Source organism: Melospiza georgiana, chromosome 4 (assembly GCF_028018845.1).
Source record: "Melospiza georgiana isolate bMelGeo1 chromosome 4, bMelGeo1.pri, whole genome shotgun sequence".
NCBI classification, from domain to species: Eukaryota; Metazoa; Chordata; class Aves; order Passeriformes; family Passerellidae; genus Melospiza; species Melospiza georgiana.
The window spans coordinates 33,330,594-33,349,987 of NC_080433.1; the positions used below are offsets into that span (position 1 = coordinate 33,330,594).

Here is a 19,394-nt window from a genome sequence, read left to right on the forward strand (position 1 = left end):
ACTGCTCACTCCTCAGCACAGAATCACCGGATCTGTGTTTTTGAGGTTTTCCTTTTCCCTCCTCCCCTCCTTCCCTCCCCCTCTCCATCTAATTCCTTACATAGACTCATGAAAGGTCCCTTTTATGCCCAGCTATGTGACCTTTGGAAAATAAACAGCAAAGAGGAATAAATCACTAAAGATGCTGGAACAGCCACAGAAGAAAATTACAGTAGCAGCCAACGAACAACTGTAGTTTTCACTCATGGCAGCCAAAGTGATGGGATTAGAAAATACCATTTATTAAAACTATTTAATCTCATCTAGCTCATTTTAATTGAAATGGCTTCAGGACAACCTACATGAGCATCTGAGCTAGCAAATCTGAGGGATGAAAGCCACACCAGGCAGACAACCAGCTATAGTTGTAAGGGAGCTTTTACCTATGCAGTAATGGTCCGTTTCCCAAAATCAAGGCTGCACACAACAGAGTTGTATTCTTAGCTAAACCCAGGTGGTACAGTAATAAACAGGCTAAAGTACTCATATAGGCACATATATAATACTTCATGCATGCACATTGAATTTATTGTCGATGAAGGGCTGAAAACACAAGAGTTTTAAGAGTGGAAATGGGGCAAGCTGTCCTCAGGATACCAGTTTTGTAAGTGGCAGATTTCATATTGGTTTATAATCTCTGCCTTTATGTGTCATGAAATAATTTTCCAATTACCTGTGGAGCTGTAGGTTCCAGGTCCTTAATCAGGTTATAAGCCTCCTGCACATCATCTGAAATGCCACACATTAGAATGCATGACAACTCATAGCACACTGTATTAGAACAAGTCACTCATCTTCTACAACAGTCCCCAATAGTCATAGACTAAGAAATAAACCACTTAGACAAGAGGAGAAAGGTGATGATAAATCATTGTGCATTTCTATGACAATGGTGATAGTTTTCTAGAACTCAAATAACAAACACAGAGTAATATCTTCTTTACCACTACAGTTTTCCTAGCAGAGATGGTTTGGTCCCTTTGTTCATAATGCAGTGGCTGCCTTCTCAACAGCACAAGGTCAAAATAATAAATCCATCATCTTCCTCTATTTTGTTTTCTCATATTTATTTAGCTCACAAAGAGAATAGGCTAACATGATGCTGTAGGAAAACTTAATCTTTTCCTTAGTAATATTTCAGCAACTGTCCAGCAGATCCTAATTAAAAAGGAAAAAGCACTACTAGTATTGAAGTTAAAATGTGAAGTTTAAAATCTAAAAATTACTTCATTTCCACACAAGAATTACATTAGCTGAATTGATCATAAACTTTCCCTGAATTAAAAAATATGTTGGCACTATGGTTGGCTTTGTAAATCAACCTAGTGAAGATCCTCTGCTAATGGCAAAAATTTTGTTAATACAGCATTACACCAACTGCCCATACAAATAAGCCTTATCAAACAAAATTTTTTTTCACTAGAACATACAATCCATGCAGCCATTTAAGGCAATATGCACTGGAGCTGCGAGGCTCTCATCCATAACCTCTGCTTTCTTACCTACTCCCTTGACTCCCTTGAACAGTTCACACAGTAAGGCAGCATTACCTTTGCTTTTCTTTTTTCCCTTTCTTTTTTAAATATATTTTTGGCTAGCTCAGACCACCACCACAAAAAAACCAAAAAACAAAAAAAAACCAAAAAACCCCAAAAAACCACCACCAAAAAAAAAAAAAAAAAAGAAAGACAGTAACTCCTATTTTTATTAATCCAGTGTAGACTCTCAACACAGAACTACGCTCTTCAGGCTCCAACAGAAGCGACTAGCAAATCTCACAGCAGCAGATTACAGCAGGATACCAGCTGACCTCAAACCCTGCTAGAAGTCACTATGCTGAAGAGTTAAAAAACAGGATGCATTTTTGTGCTTCAGTCATTCCAGTTCAGAGCATATATCATCAGCACAACCCTACGTTTATCAGAAATCTTTTCAGTTTTGGAGACACAGCTGTAGCCATCCGAAGTAAGAATTTCTCACTTTCCTAAGAAAGTTGCTATCCTAGCAAGACTTAAAAATGGAAACTTAGCCAAACCAGAAAAGAGGTTTTAGTCCAAATTCCCCTTGATCTTTGTCAGTATACGTGTTATTTGTATATCACAGTAAAGAGAAGAAGAACCTAACTAATGAAAATTACTGCAAGGTTAACAGCATATGAGTGAACATGACTGATTTTTAACTGATGCATGAGATGTACTTTGTTTCCATGTAAGTAGAACTAAATTTGACACATAAGTTATTATCAACAATATTGCTGTGCAAGATAATTGGCAATAGTACCAATATTGCCTATAAGTGACACTGGTAACAATAATACTGGACAGAAAGGTGGCTGGGTACAGCAGACATGGATTTACCAATGCCAAAATGTACTCAAGGTGTGACTGATTGAGTGAATAAGGAGATAAAGGCTGATGCTGTATACCTTGACTTTAGCAATGTCTTTGAAATGATCCCTCATACAAACTTGAAAGATGGGACTGGCTAAGTAAAACTGTAAGGGGATGGAAAACTGGCTGGACTACCTAAGAACAGTGACCAGTTGTACAAAATCCAACAGGTGGCTCATCACTAACCAAAGCCCCCGCGACTGATACTGTTGAATAACTGATTTTTATTAGTGATCCAGATGATAGCATGGAGTACTCTAAACAAGTCTGCAAATGATGAAAGATTGTGAAGAACGCTCTCAGATATGGAGAAGCAGCTCAGTAGGCTGAAAAAATGGGCTGAAAGAAATCTGATGAAGTTCAGTTGAGGCAAAATTGCATCTTGCTTGGTTTGAAACATGCCTGAGCAGGTGAACTGACTAAAAAGCAGTCTGGCAGACAGTGCAGCCTTGCAGCAAAGGAGGCACACTGGATCATATTAGCATGAATGGAGCCATCACAGCAAGGGAAGGAATTCTTTATTTGGCACTTGTGAGGTTACACATGAGTACTGTGTCCAGGTTTGGGATCTGACAATCCACACAGACTTTGAAACACTGGAGTGAGCCCACCTGAGGGCTCCCATGGCAGGAAGAGGGCTGAGGAGAAACTGAGAGAACTGAGTTTGTTTAGCCTTCAGAAGAAATGACCTCAGGGGAGAACTTCCCACTGTCTACAATTAACTGATAAGAGGATATAGAATAGAGGGAAACAGGTTCCAAAGAGTGAGAGAAAGGCAGTGGACTCAAGGTAGAACAGAGGAAGTTCTAACTGGATGCTTGTCTGGACAAAGCTTTATCTAATTGAACCTGCCTTGAATCACACAGCTGGTCAACCCACTGTTGAATAAAACAACACAATGGGAGAATAGGAATAGCTCTGAAAAACTCAGATATAATTCAAAGAAGCCAGCAAATACAGGAAAGATACAAGCAGAAAATCCTTACCAACTGATTCTGGCTACCTACATGCATTCTTTAGGAATTGTAAAGTAGATTTTAATGAAATATCTTGTTCACAGTCACTTTGGTTCATATTTTGTTTGTGCTGTATTTACAGAAATGGTGGTCCTTGCCTTTACAGGACATATGCCTACCATTCTCACATATTCAGGCAGAGGAGAGGTCCCCTCACTAGAAACAAATAAACACTACCATCCCCAAAGCCATCTCCTGCAACCCAAAAACTCCAATACTCTGCTGAAGTAGGCTTTTTTGGAGTGCACAGTATTAAAGCCTTCTCTGCAAACCATAGGAACTTTTACTTTGCTATTTTACAGAGTGAAAATAAATTGGAAGGGAAGTGAAATAAATTACATTTTACTGCAAAGAAAAAAAATCAACATTGAATAAGTTGAGATAAGATGAATTAATGTTGTGCCTGAAGCTATGAAAGAGCCAGAGGAAGGTGTATTTACCTTGCTGGAGATAGTAAATCACAAGATTCAGTCTTGCCTCAGGAATAACATCAACCAGAGGAGGCAGGACTTGCAAAGCCCCTTCTCCTCCTCGGAAAACCACCTGAAGAGAAAAGCAGCATATTGATAATCGTGTATCAGAATATCTTCTACGATAAGTTAATTCAAGGAAATGAATCTTTAAATTCCTGCATAAACAGCACTAAAAGGTCAGTGGCTCTGGCATTAGTTTAGTTCCTGCTTTTGTATAGCTGTAGATTATACAGTGTGACAGTCTTTATTCTGAATAATAGAAGTATTTAATCCATACGTAAAGATTAACTTATTTCAGCTTTTAGCAGCTCAAAAGAGTGATACATTATATATCAAAGATTTAAAAGAATAACAGTCTGAGTGAAGGGAACACATACAAAACTATAAACTGCTTATGATGCTTTCATATGAAAAAATTAGGCTAACAACTCCACATTTATTGACACAGGACTGAGTGACACAGGATCCTAAAATGATCAGGAGCGGTTGGTTATACTCTGGTTTCACATGATAGTTCCTCCAACAAGATCTAATGTACTTATTCAATAAAGCACTGACAAAAATACCAACATACAAAATAACACTAACTTTAAAAAGTCCAGTTTGAAAGCAGTTTTAACTCTTGGAGAAAGTAATGTTAGCTTGTGATAACTGCTCTTGAAAAATGACAAGGCAAGTAACTACCTGTCATTAAAGATGAGCAATCTACTGTTACCAGTTGTTCAGCAAAATAATAATACCACTGAAAGGAAAATTAACCATTAGTTCCTCTTAGTGACTCTTTTACTGCAGAACACAAAAGTATTTTGCTTTTACGAGAATCTTTTTTCCTAGAACTCCCTGCTTAGTACTTTTGGGATGGAGGCCATTTTCATGAGCTATCTTTATTCCAGTCAAATTGTTCTGGTACTAAATAGAGTTCAGGGTCATTCTGACTTGTTTCTACAGTGTCTTTACTGAGTGGGCTACACAAAGTATCTTGCATAAGTACTCTTACACAACATATATTATTTTAATATGCCTTCAAGACTAAAAGCAACAGTATTATTATTTTCTTGACACTGTCAGGGAAAAATTCCAGGAAAAAAGTAAATAAATACACTTGATAGCACATTCATTATACTGGTAGGATTCCTGGAATGGGACTTATATGGCAGCAGAGACTCAATCAAGTCTGCAATTTTTCAAAATATTCCATTTTATTAATCATCATGAAAAGCTCTACAAGTGAGTGCAGTTCATATTAAATCCCAGAAATGCTTTGCTTACCAGATTGTGCTTAATGAGCTCCTTGCCAAACTCAAAAGATGATGAGGCACTGTCTGTCAAGTTTTTGAGCTCTGCCTGGAATTACATACATTCCAAAATATTAATATAAAACCAAAAAAGCTCAGAAGCCTAACTGGAGCTACAAATGAGCTTCAAAGTTGATACCAAAACATCTCCACTGGTGTTGGATGACTAGAAGATTTTGCCTTTCCACTTCTATCTAATTATTTTAGCAATTGGGTAATACATATAAACACAAAACCAAAAGGGCACTGGGAAAATGGTAAGACCATTGGGCACATATGTGGACAGATGGGTTAATGTCAGGGAAACTGAAATAGGTGACATTCCTATAAGAACAGAGTGGCAAGGTAAAGGCCATTATCAACATTACTGATTAAGACAAAGGAAAAGAAACATGTATGGAATCTTAAACTAAAATAAAGATGAGGTGAAGGACTGTCCAATAGATACCTCTGCAGCCTTTCCATTGTAAAGTCGGAAATGGTTACAAGCCTTAAGGTTAAGAGCAATGGTGCTGTCAGGAACTTGCTGAAGATAAACAGCTAGCACTTCCTGTGAGACATCATAGTAATCCAGTTTGTAATAGCACAGGGCCACATATACATTCAGAGCCAGATATTCCCTGCAGGAAAGAGGATTAAAGAGAACCTTTAAATCCCACCAGATAGTTTAACATTTCCCCACTACAGTGCCTTAAAATCAGTAAATAAAAAGAAAGCTTTCACAACTATACATATTTTACAAACACATCAAAACTGGGGCTTCTGAGAAATGCTTAGGGCTTCTCTAGTTTGTCAGCTAGGACACATTCACAGTATTTTTTTCCACAGCAGCTAATGCAGCTTTTAAAAATTACCCACCAAACTTTTGGTTTGCAAGTCTGGGAAAGAGAGGCAACTTCACACCACGGAAACGTGCAGAACATGAGCATCATAATTGGCCTGGCAGAACATGATTTTCTAAGCAACATACTCAAAGACATTTAATGTGCACATAAAAGTTTGTACCAAGTACAGTTATTTCAAAAAATCCTTGTCATTACAAGCAGTCAAGCCAGAAGAACTGGACAGAAAAAAGACAAGCATTTGTGAAAACTCTAAGTAAAAGGGTAATTGTTATGAAGGTTAGCCATTTAGCTTTGAGCGATTATTTCTGCAGGACTTGGAGGTTAAAATCTCTTTCCCAAGCATGACATGTACATGCATTATGATGGACTTCTCTGAAACATTCAAGAGGAGATAGATCAAAAGATAGCAGTATTCTGGGACAGCAGTTTCTATTTTCTTAAAAATACTTCCAGCCACTTAGGAATTCAATTTGTTCTTTGTTAAATTCTGAACTAAAAATTTGCAGAACGTGACAGAAAAACCCATCAGCAAGTATCACAGAAGATAAACAGAGAAGGAAAGAATTTCAGACTTAAAGGAATGCAAGGAACTCTACATAAAACCCAAGAACTGAACCCTTCTAAAAAAGGCTAAGATGTGAAGGAGAAGTCAATAATTCAAGTCCCGAGATCTGCCATCAGAGGGGAAAAAATAAAAAGACAAAGCAGGTACATAACCATATATCATTTCAGAAGAAAAAAGTAACAAAAAAAAATCGAAAACAAGAGAGAGCAGACTTCTTTTTAAATGTGGGGTTTTCAATAATACTTTAAATGAACAAAATTAAGGAGCTGCAACTGGTGCACATTCTGTGATGAGAAAGGGACACAGCAGTTGTTGAAAATGTCTACTTTCAGGAATCAAGCAACAATTTGGAATTTAAATACCACCAATAACACAGATGCTCCAAAAGGGATTAGAGATGCGCACCGATTGTCCAGCAGAATGCGCTTGTAGATATCAATGGCTTCTTGGTAGTGGGACCGCATGTAGTGGATGGATGCCAGGCTCAGCTGATCTTCTGTAACATCCTGCAGGTTCTGGTGAGAGCTCATCAGTTTCTTTTCATCACTGAACTAAAAAGAGTGGGACACGTTGTCAGGAGAGTTCAACAAAAAAAGCTTTTTAATTAAACAGGTTAGTTTTGTCCTTGCTGGTAAACACCATTAAATATCTGGAAAACTGCTGTTACTTTAAAGTTAATTTGACCAGTAGAGAAAGACAAACATAAAGAAGCAGATGAGTTCAAATTGAATAAATATTAGGCTAAAACTAAGCACACATTTTCCTTTAAGGTATGATTTAGATATAATTACATGTCATGTGCTTTGATGGATAAGAGGGAAAGGGCTGAATTAATTATTTCACAAATGTAATTTCGCAACACAAAATTTCATTGTAATTATTCAAGCCAGCAAAAATTTTGCTGTTTGTAGATCCAAATCTAATGTCTCACGCATAGCAGAAAAACACAAGACTTGCAAACACATAAGCCCTAATTTTACTAGTCTTCTTAAACAGCACCAGCAAGTTCACTTCCACCAGCCTCCAATTTCTAGTTTCTTTAAGTAAATAATTATTTTTAAAAGCATTGCTGAATAGCACATATAACACACACACAGAAGGCTAAAAACAAGGAACAGAGTTAAACATGCCCATTATATTTGTACTACAATAGTGAGGTTGAGACTATTTACCAATCGGTCTGCTCAAATCACTTATTCCACTGCTTCCCTTTGCTGGTTTTGCTTATTCAACAGTAATTATGACTTTCTCTTAGACACAATTTGTAATATATATTTCTTTTTCCACCTAACTCCTAGTTTTCTTCAAATTCTTCTCCTCTCTCTTTGAGCCAATCACAAAGTTAAAGGCAAGATAAGATGCTTAACAGAACTAAAGGCATTGGGCTTTGTAGCTTTGGTAAAACCATTTATTTCCAGCGACTAACTAGATAAAGAGAAGTTGCATATTTCCTAGTTCATCACAGATGTCTGTAAGTGCCAATGCCACTGAAAAAAAGGCTTTAAGATTTCTCTCTTAAAGCTAACAGATATCTAAGTAAAGAGAATCTGACATCAAAGCCAACATTCAAGATTTATACTTCCTTTTAAGTCAGTATCATTAGTAGCAGAATGTTTCTTATGTATTCTGGTATAGGATGGTATAAAAGCTAATTTAAGGGAAGATACCTATGTGTAGCAAGTGAAATAAGCACTTAATTATTGTTGAAATTAAATTTCATGCTATTAACAATATGATTTCCTGGATACTGAACCCAGGACCAGTAACAGCATATACACCATTTTGGTCAAATTGCTACATATAAGAGAGCTGCAAGTTAGGAAAACTTGGTACATTTAGAAAAAAAAAAGTAAAATAGTGGCTTCTGCATTTCTGATTCTATTAAGGTTTCAGGCTCCTCATGTCAAAGATATCACTACATTTCTATTGTACAACTTATGTGAAGTGTACTGGTAATACCTTCCTTAGAAACATGCTGAGAGCATCTATTCTGAGATCATGTTTTCATACTTGCTTTCTCCTCCACATTTTAATACAGTAGGGTGGTTATGAAAGATGTTTGTTCTTCTGCCACCACAGGCATTTTAATTATTCTGCCAGGCTGCCAGCATAAATTGCACATTAGTAAATTGAAAGGAAAACAAACAAAGCAGGAGTGAAGGAAAGACATCATACCTTATGTGCCAGGTGAAAGAGTAAACGGTTCTGGAGACCACTCTTAGGTGCTGAAAGGGAAATTCAGTAAGTATTATTATAATGAACTACTCACAGGGTATCTCTTTATATTTTTAACTTTCTTTCTCAATAGATATGAATGCACCTCTACTCTTTCATTAGCTAGCCCAAGTACAGATCTTCACTGAGAGCCTTGGCAGATCATACTTTGGGGGAGGTTCTACCAATTTTAGAGTGGTTTAGACGTCTTCCTCATTCCTGTCTTCATTCCCTGACTATTTCTTTTTAAATCCCTGTTGAAAAAAAATTTTCATTGGCCTCTACCTTCAATAAGACTTAAAACTTCTATGAATTGCATTATTGTTTCCCTACAGCGATTTCTCAATCACTCTCTCAGGGCTTTTGGGACACTTTTTCATAATAAAAAGCAGCAACAGGTAAACTCAAGGCGCCTTCTATATGTGTCACATTTGAAATAAGTTTTGATTTATAATTCCAGGAATCTCGATAACTTCTAGTGTATTGAAAAACCCAGTGCTGCTACCATTTTGTTAGGTATGCACATTACATGATACCTCTAATATTTTTTCTGTCCCTAGGAATGAAAGGCACACAAAAGAATTCTAGGGACAGAGCAGATAAGATTCAAACTAAGATATGGCGAGAGATTGAAGAGGGATATTTTCTTACTAGAGCCAGTAAAGTGAATGAAATTTCTTGCTCCAGCAGGATTAGGAATTCCATTGATTTCACTCCATATGACACAAATTGTAAACTGCAGAGTTTTAAGTCACTACAGCTTTTTGCTTCACCAAGAGCTACACATGTCCTGGTCAAACAGAGCTATTCATTTCTTTTGCAAGCAATCTTCCAAAAAGCCTTCCCTTGTTTCCTGTGCTTTTCCTAGCCTAATGAGCACTCTCATTCTTGCTCAGACCAACCAGCTGGCAAAGCATGTTCCACAGAAGGGATGTACATGGAATCTTTACAAAAAGCAGAATTACTTACTGTGTTTATAAGGCCACAAAAGTGCAGAGTTAGCACAGCAATAGCCTGTAACACAAGGCTGTAATTCTTCTGACATCCTAAACCACAAAAGAGGGCTCAAACCACCAATCCCTCTTCCCCGCCACCCCCTGAAGATGGAATTTATTTTTAAAGCAATTTAGGGAGAGATTTCCAGGTTTCTTATTCTTTTTCCACATAGTAGGTAAACTTTGTAACACAGTGGACAGTGCCAAAACCCAGGCCATTCTGATAAGATTGCCAGCACAAGGCTGCCCACCTACTTCTGTAAGCACAGCAACTATTTCTTCTCTTTTTTCCTTAGCAATCTGTGTTATTCAACTGTGTTTCTAGAAAAATTAGGACAGTTAATTGTATTTTTAACAAATTACTAGAATAGAAGACCAAAATACAAAGGTGGTATGAGAGCATTCTCACAAGACCACAACATCTTGTAAGATAGTTCTAACAGAGCATCAAGTTGTTGAGGAGCTAATTGTCTTCAGCCTAGGATATACGTGGGAATTAGGCTATTTATTAAATAACAGAAAGTTTCTGATTTACAATAAATACTGCATAGGCAGCTGTAGTAGTATAACTGACATGACAGTATGTATATTTCATCCAGCGAGTTAGAAAGTGAAGAGTACCTTAATTTAAATGCATGCTCTTTACTCTACATTTTCCCCAGCATTAATTGATAGGTTTCTATATCAAGGTTTAGAAGGGTTGCACATGGACCCTACATGTGCTTTTGTGAGAAGCTTCAACCACAACCATCCTTCACAATTCAAAACATTTGGTCATCAAAGACTCCAAAAATACAAGCAGGACATATTGTGGGATTTTTACTGAAAATAACATATTGTATAATCACAGCACCATGGGTAAAGACACCAATGTTCCTTTTTTGAGTAGGTTTTCCTTTTTTTTTTTCCCCTTTTGAGTGTGTTTTAGCATTAATTTCTCTGTGAAAATTGTGACTTGCAAGCAATACTGTCAAGAATCTAAACCAAGGAATTTTTGTTTCATTGGTCAACCACTGAGTGCAGGCTACCCTTGCAAACCTGGCATCTGATCTGACATCAAAATTGTTATTTACTCCTTGGCAAAAGCTGGAACGTTAGCCCACATTATTTAACACTTAAAACCAGGCGAAAGATGAAATCTGAGTTTTGATGGTGTGCATGGATATATGTAGGGTGGAAAAGTGTCCTGCTTCATAAGATATTATATGATACTAGCTATCTGATATTCTTTAAAATAAATTGCTTAAAATCTCACGCAAATATAGCCCTGTCAATATAGTAAGCAGAAATATGGAAACATTCAACATCAGCAGTTTCTTTTCTCTCAGTGTCAAATGCATTCTTTAAGGAAGACAAGGCAACATATGAACAAGGTCAGATTAGTTTTCAGAAAGAATGGGGTCATGAATATTGGATAAAGACGCTGTCAATCACTGGAGCAGGAAGTGATACAACTGCCTCATCAGAGACAATGATTTTTAAGGGACATTTAAAGGACATTAGTTTGCTTTTTATTATACTGAATTTCATTGTCACTGATCTATTAATACTACAAGGAAGCACAATCTCCTTTACTTGTTCTACTTTTTCAAGACAATGACTTTTTTTTTTTTAAATTAGTACTAAGAAATCTTGGGATCATAACGTACACGATGGTAATGCTGCATGGCAACAAACTGGACCCTGCTTCAGGTCTAGTATTGGCCTTGTACTCAAGCACTGAAGTAGCTGGATGAGATTTATCTCTTTACACCTAGGAAAAGCATTGACATTCCTTTGCCAGAATTTTTGTCATGATCAGTGCTGCTTTTCCAGGCACTTGCATCATAGCTGTCATAGATCTTAAAAGTGTTCTGTATATTTTTATGTGCTGACACTGACATGCACCTACTGAAGTATTTGTTAAAATAAAATAAGCAATTACAGCAAGAATGAAGACATTGTTGAAGACGTCTTCACTAGTTATTAAACAAAACATCAAACTTACTAGAAATGGCAGCTCAGATCTTTGTGGGTTCCATATTGCTGTCCCAGGCAGTAAAAAGATGATGAAATAGAGTCAGGGACAATCTGGAATTTGTCCTCTCTCATAAGAGGGCAAGGCACTGCTGGTCATGCATCCAGCATTAACAAATCCCATCTAGCCCATAATGCATATTCTGTAGCAGCCCTTCACCCACTGACAGGCATAGAACACACGCTAAACACACCTAGCAGGAGCTGGTAGCAACAGAGCAGCGCTTAGAAGGCTCCGTCCTGACAGTAGAAAATACAACCAGAGGAAACCTTACTCTCCTTGTCCTGAGAAACAACACTCTGCTCATCTGAACACAGTAGCTGAATGAAGCCCTCTGTGTCTGAAACCAAAGCTTCACTGGTGGAAGGGGAAAATGAAAGGGAATGGGAAAAATGTTAAAAAAAACCCGTGGGCCAGCAGTGAGGTTTACATTTACACCCATTTGAACAACTCAACTGTTCAGAATTTTCTTGAATGAAATTTATGGGGGATATTCACTGACATTTTCCCATTCCTACAAAACTTAAATGGCAGTTGAGCTATGTTCAGTTACTTCCAATACACACACATTTAATTTCAGTCATCCTAAGCACAAAGTAAATTAAAGATAATCAAATTAATTACTCCTGGGCTGTAGCTTCCACTATACTTAAAAAAACAAAACAAGAAAATAAGGTTAGTAGCTTTTAAACATGTGATATTTTTACTTGTGCACTTTGGAAGTTCCATTTATGAAATGGCTGCTTCAAAACCTCAGCTAAAATGCACCAAAAATAATTACTGTTCTCAAGACAGAGAGTACAAGCAACAAAGCAGATAAAAATCATGCAGCTGAACATGCAATCATAAGAAAAGAAAAACCCAGGAACTGTTCTGTGCCTGCTTGTAACCGAACATTTTCTCTGGTGATAACTATTTCACACCTGAAAAACACTATTTCACAAATAAGAAAAACTGGTTTGGAAAAGATCATTGCTCTTACTAACCCATCTCGGCTTTTGTAGAATATTGCTCGTTTCAATATAGGCTATAAAATGAGTTCTCTGTTTAGTTAAACCACATTCAGATCTGACACATGCAGAGATGTGAAGAAGCAAAGTAATTACAAAGCTTTTCCCATCAAAAACTGGAAGGGATAAAAAAAACCCCAACTTTAATGAATGGTTCAGCAATACAACCCTGTCTGTGCACGAATCTTAAATTTAATTCTAAGATTCCATTTATCCTGAAAAGACTGTTTTACATAACAGAATTAACTGTAGCCCCACTTATGTGCACATTTTGTGGTTTAAAAGAACAATTTTAGTTCTTATGCTTTAGTTTTTAGTTTCTTTCTTAGTGCAAGCCAACAGCTTGTGAAAGCACTATTCTGGCTTCAAAACACTTGGATCACTTGCCAGGATCACAGTCCAAGTGTGCCAGGCTGAGTTTCTGTTCTTGGGCCTTTGCAAAGCAAAGAACTGGAAATGCAACACAAGAGTATTAGTTTGTATAATGAAAAAATAATAATTTGTTGTTATTAATATATTCTTAATCAAGATCAATAGTTTAAGCCTCATTCTCTCAAGACAAGATTGACTACTCAGAGCACAGAAAACATATGTTCAGCCAATGCATGAGAACACAGATGCAAAAGGAGTCAGCAAAGCATCACTTGACAGCTTTACTATGGGATGACTACAAAACAACAGTAGCTGACTTGGAAGTAACTCTACCTTCACCTCAGAACTAGGAACATTAGTGAGTGCAACGTGAGCGGACAACAGGGGAAAAGGAGAAGCCAGAAATATCTGAAAGGATTTTGGAAGAAAGCCTAGAGGAGGTAAAATACAATTGTAATGAAAAACCTTCAAGGAGGGATTTTTCTTTATTGCCTTTTTGTTCTACTTCTAAGGTTATATTTGCAGTAATTCTTTTTTATATGACTTTTTATATTCAGTCTTATTCTTTCCTGAGAGGATCATAGAATGGCTTAGATTGGAAGGGACCTTAAAGATTTCTAATTCAAATCCCCCTGCTGTAGCCATGGACATCTTCCACTAGACCTTAAAGATTTCTAATTCCAACCCCTGCTGTAGCCATAAACACCTTGCTCAAGGCTTTGTTCAGCTTGGCTTTGAACATTTCCAGGGACAGAACTTCTCTGGGCAACCCCTCACCACCTTCACAGTAAAGAATTTCTTCCTTGTATCTAATCTAAACCTACTCTCTTTCATTCATTTCATAAAAGCCATTCCTCCTTTCTTCTATCACTAGATGCTTGTGTTAATGGTCCTTGTTCAGCTCTCTTTTAAGTCCTGTCTAGGTACTGGAAAGCCTCAATGAGGTCTCCCTGAACACTTTTGTTCTCCAAGCTGAAAAATCCAATTCTCTAGGAAAGGTGCTCCATTCCTCTCATCATTTTGGTGGTCTACTCTGGACTCGCTCCAGCAGGTCCATGTCCTTCCTGTGCTGGGGACCCCAGAGCTGGATGCAGCACTGCAGGTGGGGTCTCACCAGTGCAGAGCAAAGGGGCAGAATCCCCTCCTTCATCCTGCTGCCCACGCTCCTTTGGATGCAGCCCAGGATACAACTGGCTTTCTGTGCTGTGAGTGCCATTGCTGGGTTGTGCCCAGCCTCTTGTCCACCTGCACTCCCAAATCCTTCTTGGCAAGGCTGCCCTTGATTCCTTCATCCCCCAGCTGGTGTTGATACCAGGGGTTGCCCCAACCCAGGTGCAGCACCTTGCACTTGGTTGTGCTGAACTTCTTGAGGTTCTCACAGATCGACCTCTCAAGCCTGTCCAGATCCCTATGGCTGGCATCCCATCCTTCAGGTGAGTGAAGAGCACCACTCAGCTTGGTCCCTTCATCTGTGTCATTAATGAAGACATTAAATAACTCTGGTGCCAACGCAGACCCTTGAGGGACACCACTGGTCACTGATGCCCACTGGGACTCTGAGCTGTTGATCACTACCCTCTGGATCTGACTGTCTGACCAATTCCTAACCCACCTAACAGCCTACCCACCAAATCCATATCTATACAATTGTGAGAGAAGAATGTTGTGAAGAATTGTGTCAAAAGCTTTACAGAAGTCCAGATAAATGACATCAATAGCCCTTCCCTTGCCCACTGATGGAGTCACTCCATCATAGAAAGCCACTAAGTTGGTCAGGCAGAACTTGCCCTTGGTGAAGCTGTGCTGGCTGTCCTTAATGACCTCCCCATCCCCTCTATTCCACGAAGTTTGAATTAAACAACAACAAGCTAAGAGATCAATTCATGTCTATTATAAAATAAAGATAAAACCTTGCTCCACAAGAGATTGTGGACTATGCATCTGTATGAATACATTAATTGCCTCATGGCTTTTAATGATCGTTTCCTAAATTTTAAGTATCTTGCTAATTTTTCCTCATTAATGGAATGATGGTTAACAACAATTTCCTTAAGCAACAATAGTATATAGCAAGAAAGAACTTGATTTGATTTCAAGATATTTACATGTTTGTGTGGAAAATCTATTCCAGAAAGCTAGCTGATATTTATACTCCCTTTCACACAGATATTCTGTCACTGTAGAAATATAGAACTATAGCTAAAACTAAATTAGTTCTCCTGAATTTGTTTTAGCAGTATGCTACTTTCATGGGTTTAGCATAACTGCAGCAATAAACAGCATGCACTACACAAGAATTCAGGCAAAATAATCCCAAAATAGCAATGGTAAAGAGTCTAATATTAACACTACCTATCATTTTTTCAGTGATATTCAAGGCAATATTAGATAAATGATGTTTTTCTAAAGACTTTTCCTCTTCAAAGAATTTTTTTTTTTTATTTTTCTTCAAGGTTTTTGCAAAACTGTGGAAGAAAGCACAAGACAATACAGCCTCAGCTGTCAACACTATATTGCAAACAGCCACCAGTGATGCAATCCCAAATTGTTAGAAAAACCTAAAAGAGGATGTGACTTAAAACTAAAAAGGTTTAAACTCAATATAATAAAGATTGAAAGGGGAATATACCACACTTACAAGCTTACAAGTGGAGAAAGGACAAGTATTACAAATCCTCAGCTGTGACTGCTTCCCCACCAAGCTTAAGTAGCCAGAAATCACCAGGACTGCAGTACTCACAACAAAGGTCTGGTACCTCATTGTAAGAATTGGCATGCTGTCCTTCTTAAACAATTATGTAAAATCAAGAATTGATCAGGAACTGAACTAATGTGACCACTCCATTATTTTCTGTTCCCTCCCTCAGTTCTTGCTTTCTTAATGGTCCCACCCTTGCCTCCAGCACCCAAGTACCACTAACTGCACCCCTTGCTCTGCCACTCACCATATTACTACTAATTAATCTGAAGGGGCATGACAAACACCAACCTTCCCTCTCCTCCAGCTCACAGTTAATAAATGTGCATGCCAGCTGTGTATATGTCATCTCTAGAATGGATTGCTGTAACTCACAAGATGTGAAGCTGATGACAATGGCTCCAACTGGTACAGGATGCAGCTGCTTGCTTCCCCCATGCTTTAGGTCACAGTGACACCTCAAAGCTCTATTGCCCGTTTACTTTTAGATTCACTTCAAGTTCTAGTTTGCAATCTCCAAAGCTCAAATTTTGGTACATTAAAGATTAAATTATTTGTGAATATTAGAAATTTACACACCTCTGGAACAATGCAAATCACAAAGCTCTGCATGAGGTTTTTTTACAATTGAAAATAAAAAACCCATTTCTAGTTGTGGGATTCAAGCTCAGCATGATCTTTTTGAGGATTTTAAAGGGATATGAGAACCTAATTATTTTTAAAAAATGCTCCAAAGCTATCCTTTTGGAAGACATTCTTTCACAGCAGAAGAAAGTACACTACTATTTTCTTCCTACTCTATTTTGCAGTCCAAGACAAGAAGACTAATGAAAGAACAAAGAAAACCTATCCTTCAATAAGAGTTTTATCCTAAGAAGGCAGGTCAGAAGTTGAGTGAGATATCACTACTACTAATTTTACTTAAAAAGCACTGAGACAGTATGGTTATAGAAAACAATCTAAATCACTAAGATACATAAAAAGTGATGGGCAACAAAATTAAACTACAGAAACATTTTTAGGCAGTAAAAATTGCCCTGGAATCTAATTTTCATTCCTCCTCTTTAAATGAACCCATGCATGTTCAGATTTAAGTAGAATTATAATAATGTGACTATTGAACTCTATACCTGGAAGAACCAGATACCTAACATCAGACTTACAAGGCAACAAGATCACCTGCTAAGTCACTCAAAATACATAAACAGAGCTCTTGTCTTCACCAGGGAGAATGCTTAGTTCTCTCAGATGCTTATTTTTTTATGATTTCATTATTTAATTTGCTTCATCTGCACTGGTTCAGGGACACAGAATCAGTCAAAAGAAAAGTAATATTTTGTTGCTGGTTGACATATGCTGGGTTTTGCATTTAGAAATTAATAAGAGAAATTATTTTCCAGATGCTTCTTTTAGTTCCAGCTGCTCCACACACCCAAGGTATTTTTCGGAAGGAAACTCCATCATAATTCTCCCGTTAAAAGAAAGTTAAAATTAAGTAACCCCCAAACAAAACCCCAAACCCAAAAAACTTTGCTCTCAAGTATCCTTTATTGCATCCTTTTCTAGAAATTACTTTAAGTGCTCAAACCAATAAGCAGTCTTTTCCAACAGAGCACCACATCTCACCTTTCAAGGCTGCTTGTTCTGCTTGCGTGTACATCCCCAGAAAGAAGTAGGTACAGGCAAGGTTCACCCAAACCTCTGGTTTGCAAGTCGCTTGCTTGGTTAAAGCCTCATATTCCTGTAACAGAAGAGAGGGCTGATTTTTAAAAAATGTGTAATAGCGCATACTTGAATTAAATATGATTCTTTCTTCCACATTTTTACAATGTATCATTAAATTATCGACATCAAACAATTTATTCTGAAGTTCACTGCAGTCCTTACAACAAAACTGTTATTTTAAGCTATGTCCCTACTTTTTTGTTTACAACAATATAACGGACCACAGGGAAAAGCAGTGCCATAAATCATCACATATAAGGAGGGTTTCTGTCAATATTGAAGTTACAGAGATATAAAACATATTTATATTGTAAATATATTATAATAAAATATTATTTACATATATAAGCCCCAGTATAAGTAAGCTATAAAAGCATCAATATAATCAACTTCTGTTGCTTTCCTAAGTTCTCCTCCAGTCAAAGCCTGGGAGCTATAACCACCAGGGAAATCTCTTTGAGAATACTTACTGAAGCAAGTGTTAAGTGTGTTTTTGTAAACCTGGAGGTAGTGTCTTAGTGTATATTAAACCTGTGGAAGTGTGTGTTAAGTCTGAGATTATGTAATATAAGAACATCAAGTGCAGGAAGAAAAATTTTTTTGTACAACTAATAACTAAAATAAGTATTTTAAATTATATTTAATTTTATTACATCCTTTTTTAGTTCCTATTTTTGTCTATGTTTTATAATTACATATTAGTACAGTGGTACATGTATATAATTTATAAATGTATAGATGTGTGTATATACATTGGGGATGTGTACTCAAAAATTTTTTACTAATTGGGGTACAGCAAAATTGCTTGGAGACCACTGCATTAAAATGCAAGCCTAAAAATTGGTATTAGGCAAATTCAAGATCTCCTTATAGATGAAGATTAGTAATTTGTAGTAAATATTAATAACCTGTTCCTAACTTTACCATTTCCCATTTTAAGATCTATAGTCAACAGCTATAGAAAGGCTCTTGATAGCATATTCTGATATTTCTTACACATCCACATTGACTACACATCCTTTAATTCTGCCACACAAACTTCTTCATTTCTTGTTATTTGTGAAACAGCAAAACTTAACAGATCAATCTTTCAATCTACCTCTTTTATAAAAAAACAACTTTGCAGCCACTAAACAATTATACTCCGGAAGATAAGCATCTTTTCTCAGAGTAACAACAGGTACTAAAAACAGAGGCATGGAGCTCTCTAAATGCCATTTTTTCCTGTGTCACAGTTCTGATAGATTCCTAGGAAGGACCATCCCAATGGAAGTGCCTGCTGCTGGTGCTCCTACTCTTCATCCAGCCATGGAGGCATGAAGCATAAGGCAAAGCAGGCAGGGTCATGCAAGGTCCTCATCAGACCTGCTGAAGGAACGTCATCCATGCACTCCAGATCACTGCAAGCCACTCATCCCTCCCAGCAAAACAGCCTCTTCACTCTGTACTTGTTCCCCAAACATGAATAGAAGCACCCTCTACCTAGGGAAAGTTTAGCAGATTGAGCCTCTGTGGGTGGGAGACTTCTTACCCCTGGGGAAAAGGACAGAGATATATATACATAATGAGATAAAATAAGCCATGCCCAAAGGACAGAAAATCCCAAGAAGACAAACATGCTGATAACAGTAAAGTTTAGAGCTTGTAAGCATAAAGAATTAATTTTTCTTTGTTGCCAAATAAAAGTAAACTGCACTCTGAAACAGAGAAGAAACTCGTAAGGAGCACCTTAAAAGCCAG

General features: G+C 37.4%; 1 protein-coding gene across 3 annotated transcripts in view; it reads right to left on the reverse strand.

The window, feature by feature from the left end:
* The window catches only part of IFT56 (intraflagellar transport 56), a 54,991-nt gene that overhangs the window by 30,354 nt on the left and 5,243 nt on the right, over positions 1–19,394 (reverse strand). For all 3 annotated transcript variants that reach the window (XM_058022241.1, XM_058022240.1, XM_058022239.1), the window contains exons 4-10: positions 17,556–17,670; positions 8,799–8,848; positions 7,029–7,174; positions 5,662–5,833; positions 5,188–5,262; positions 3,886–3,988; positions 713–768 (exon numbers count right to left, since the gene is read on the reverse strand). In XM_058022241.1, the coding sequence (XP_057878224.1) occupies positions 713–768; positions 3,886–3,988; positions 5,188–5,262; positions 5,662–5,833; positions 7,029–7,174; positions 8,799–8,848; positions 17,556–17,670 (717 nt within the window). The remainder of the gene's footprint in view (positions 1–712; positions 769–3,885; positions 3,989–5,187; positions 5,263–5,661; positions 5,834–7,028; positions 7,175–8,798; positions 8,849–17,555; positions 17,671–19,394) is intronic.